This window comes from Arachis stenosperma, chromosome 1 (assembly GCF_014773155.1).
Source record: "Arachis stenosperma cultivar V10309 chromosome 1, arast.V10309.gnm1.PFL2, whole genome shotgun sequence".
Classification (NCBI taxonomy): domain Eukaryota; kingdom Viridiplantae; phylum Streptophyta; class Magnoliopsida; order Fabales; family Fabaceae; genus Arachis; species Arachis stenosperma.
Window position 1 is genome coordinate 101,108,574 of NC_080377.1, and position 3,876 is coordinate 101,112,449.

At 40.6% G+C, this 3,876-nt stretch overlaps 1 protein-coding gene across 1 annotated transcript; it reads right to left on the reverse strand.

Moving 5' to 3' along the window:
* Positions 1 to 2,814: 2,814 nt before the first annotated feature.
* On the reverse strand, positions 2,815 to 3,198 carry LOC130982699 (uncharacterized). Its single transcript, XM_057906772.1, has one exon. It carries the CDS (start codon positions 3,196 to 3,198, stop codon positions 2,815 to 2,817), a length of 384 nt encoding a protein of 127 aa, XP_057762755.1.
* Between the last annotated feature and the right edge of the window lie 678 nt (positions 3,199 to 3,876).

Here is a 3,876-nt window from a genome sequence, read left to right on the forward strand (position 1 = left end):
TTCTTGGAGTTAAACGCCAGCTTTTATGCCAGTTTGGGCGTTTAACTCCCATTGGGTGCCAGTTCCAGCGTTTAACGCTGGGATTTCTTGAGGTGACTTTGAACGCCGGTTTGGGCCATCAAATCTTGGGCAAAGTATGGACTATCATATATTGCTGGAAAGCCCAGGATGTCTACTTTCCAACGCCGTTGAGAGCGCGCCAATTGGGCTTCTGTAGCTCCAGAAAATCCACTTCGAGTGCAGGGAGGTCAGAATCCAACAGCATCTGCAGTCCTTTTGAGTCTCTGGATCAGATTTTTGCTCAGATCCCTCAATTTCAGCCAGAAAATACCTGAAATCACAGAAAAACACACAAACTCATAGTAAAGTCCAGAAAAGTGAATTTTAATTAAAAACTAATAAAAATATAATAAAAACTAACTAAAAGATACTAAAAACATACTAGAAACAATGCCAAAAAGTGTACAAATTATCCGCTCATCAGTTGCCTTCTCATTTTCGACGTTTAACCTCCAGTTTAACCTTAAACTGGAGGTTAAACGTGTTCGACCCATTCACACTCCTGGGCTACTTTCTTCATTCCCACGTTTAACCTCCAGTTTAACCTTAAACTGGAGGTTAAACGTGTTCGACCTCAAATTGCCTCCAGGGTTGCTTTCTTAAATTCCACGTTTAAGCTTTAGTTTAACCTTAAACTAAAGCTTAAACGTGTTCGACCATACCACAACCCATAGTTGCTTTCTTCCATTTCCATGTTTAAGTTTCAGTTTAACCTTAAACTGAAACTTAAACTTCAACTTAAACGCCACTTTTGAAAGGGTTTCTGGGCCAAATATATTGAAGTTTAAGTTAGCTTTTGAGCACAAAGTTCAACTTAAACGTATTATGGTATGAAACCCAATTGAATATCATGGTTTATGGGATTGGGCCTGAAGAATTGATGAGTCTGGAACTTCAAATTGTTGAGTCTTGTGTCATTACTTGTATATCACTAAGTGTGCTCAATGAATGTTACAGAATGGGATCACAGCCTCATCAGGATTATGGACCATAAACCCAAAGCAAAAGGAAATCAAGGAAAAGCCTCAAAGCCCAAGAAACACAACAAAAGCTCTCAATTTAGAAAGTGTATAAATAGGATAGAATTGAAGTTAGTTGGCACTTTTGACACTTGGGAACTTTTGATCATTTTGCTATTTTTCATACTTTGTAATTGAATTCAGAGCTATGACTCACTAAACCCCCTTTCATTGGGTTAGGGAGCTCTATTGTAATTCAATGAATCAATAATAGTTTTTATCTTCTTCTTCAATCTTTTCTCTTGAATTTTGTTAGAAAGCTTCTCGATCTAATTCCATTGGGTAGTTGTCTTGGGAAAGAAACTACCCATAATTGGAATCCTTCGGAACCTTGGGAAAGGAATGATGGATTCATGCTAGAGAAGCTTTCTCACAGTGAATTGGATTGGGGTTTGGATGGATATTGTGACATGTAATCCTACCAAATTGTGGTTCATGAAACTGTGTGGTATAATCAGTGATCGAGCATCATCTCTTCTTATGAACATTTAAACCAAGGGATTGGGAATTTGTTTGTTTTTAGAGAGAATTGGTGAGCCAAGGAATTGGGATCCAATCATATAAGATTGCCAAGCAAGATTCAATGAATGCATTGGTTGAGGAAGAGATGAAAATGTTTTGATTCGGAGATTTCAATATCTCCTGACCCCAATGAACCCCTCTTTCTGATCTACACTTTCTATTTACCATCTGAAATTTCAATTCATGCAATCACCCCCATCTTGTTTTTAATTTCAGCAATTTACTTTCTCGCACCTTAATTCTCGCAATTTAAGTTTATGCAATTTAAATTCCTTGCAATTTATGTTTCCTGCCACATTTACTTTATGCAATTCACATCCAAACATTGATTCCGCTCAACTAAACAAACTTCTAATTCGAATTGCTCATTCAACCAATCCTTGTGGGATTCGACCTCACTCTATTGTGAGTTTTTACTTGACGATAACCGGTGCACTTGCCGGAAGGAATTTTGCCGTTCGTGCAGTTTCCTAAAATCGTAGCATAACAAGTTTATGCACACATCAACAAGTATGGCACAACTCTCAGATTTTTAAACCAGGGAGTTCATAGTGCACCATCGGCGCGCGTGCGCACAGTGTGCTTGCGCGTCAATGGTCAAATTGCAAGGGGTGCGCGCAGGCGGCATGCACGCTGGCACGTGTGTGCCTGACATGCAATGGGCACAAGGGGGGCATAACTCTCAGTTTCGTGGCTCAAGACTAAGAAATGCACCACCGGCGCGCGCGAGCACAGTGCGCTCGTGCGTGGATACCCTTTTCCCTTGCCCTTTTTTTTAACACAACATAAAAGAAGCTATTCTAACACATTTTTGGCAGGTGTTTAAGCTATTAGGCAAGAGAACACTTCACAAATTCATGCACCATTCAAAACATAGCATTCTCTCCACTTCAACAATTCTTCCATACCAAATTGATAAAATCTATCTAAATATCCTAGTTATCCAACAAGATCAACAAACTAGAATTCCTATGCAATCAACAACATCAAGAAGTCACAAAATTCACAAGAATATAAAGCTAAAAGCAAGGAGGTATACACAGGGAGGATTTTACCACGGTGGGGTGCCTCCCACCATGCACTTTTCTTTAACGTCCTTAAGTTGGACAATCAGTCGCTCAAGCTTCTCCTTCTCTAGGTGCATCCGCCAACAGGAACACCTCTAGCTCTTTTGGGTGCTTGTAGCCATGGTACTTCTTCACTCTATGTCCATTCACCTTGCTTCACTTTTAGGATCAAACAACTCCACCACTCCATAGGACTTTATCTCCTTCACCTTGAAAGGTCCTTCCCATCTAGAACGGAGCTTGCCAGGCATGAAACAAAGCCTCGAATTGTAGAGGAGAACCTCATCACCTTCTTGGAAGTCCTTCTTCCGGATGTGATGGTCATAGAATGCTTTATTCTTTTCCTTGTAAATCCGGGCATTCTTATATGCTTCGTTCCTCAAACACTCGAGCTCCTCTAGCTGCAATTTTCTAGCTACTCCGGCTTGGGTCAAATCCATGTTGCACCGCTTTACTGCCCAATAGGCTTTGTGCTCAATCTCCACCGAAAGGTGGCATGCCTTTCCATAGATGATCCGAAAGGGACTCATCCCTAACGGAGTCTTGTAGGCCGTTCTATACGCCTGATGAGCGGATAATTTGTACACTTTTTGGCATTGTTTTTAGTATGTTTTTAGTATCTTTTAGTTAGTTTTTAGTATATTTTTATTAGTTTTTAATTAAAATTCACTTTTCTGGACTTTACTATGAGTTTGTGTGTTTTTCTGTGATTTCAGGTATTTTCTGACTGAAATTGAAGGTTCTGAGCAAAAATCTGATCCAGAGACTGAAAAGGACTGCAGATGCTGTTGGATTCTGACCTCCCTGCACTCGAAGCGGATTTTCTGGAGCTACAGAAGCCCAATTGGCGCGCTCTCAACGGCGTTGGAAAGTAGACATCCAGGGCTTTCCAGAAATATATAATAGTCCATACTTTGCCCAAGATTTGATGGCCCAAACCTGCGTAGCAAACCGGCCTCAGAAATTCCAGCGTTAAACGCCGGAACTGGCATAAAACTTGGAGTTAAACGCCCAAACTGGCATGAGAACTGGCGTTTAACTCCAGAAAACGTCTCTACACATAAAAGCTTCAATGCTCAGCCCAAGCACACACCAAGTGGGCCCGGAAGTGGATTTTTCCGTCATTTACTCATTTCTGTAAACCTTAGGATACTAGTTTACTACATATAGGATCTTTGGACATTGTATCAGTACCTGATGACCCCATA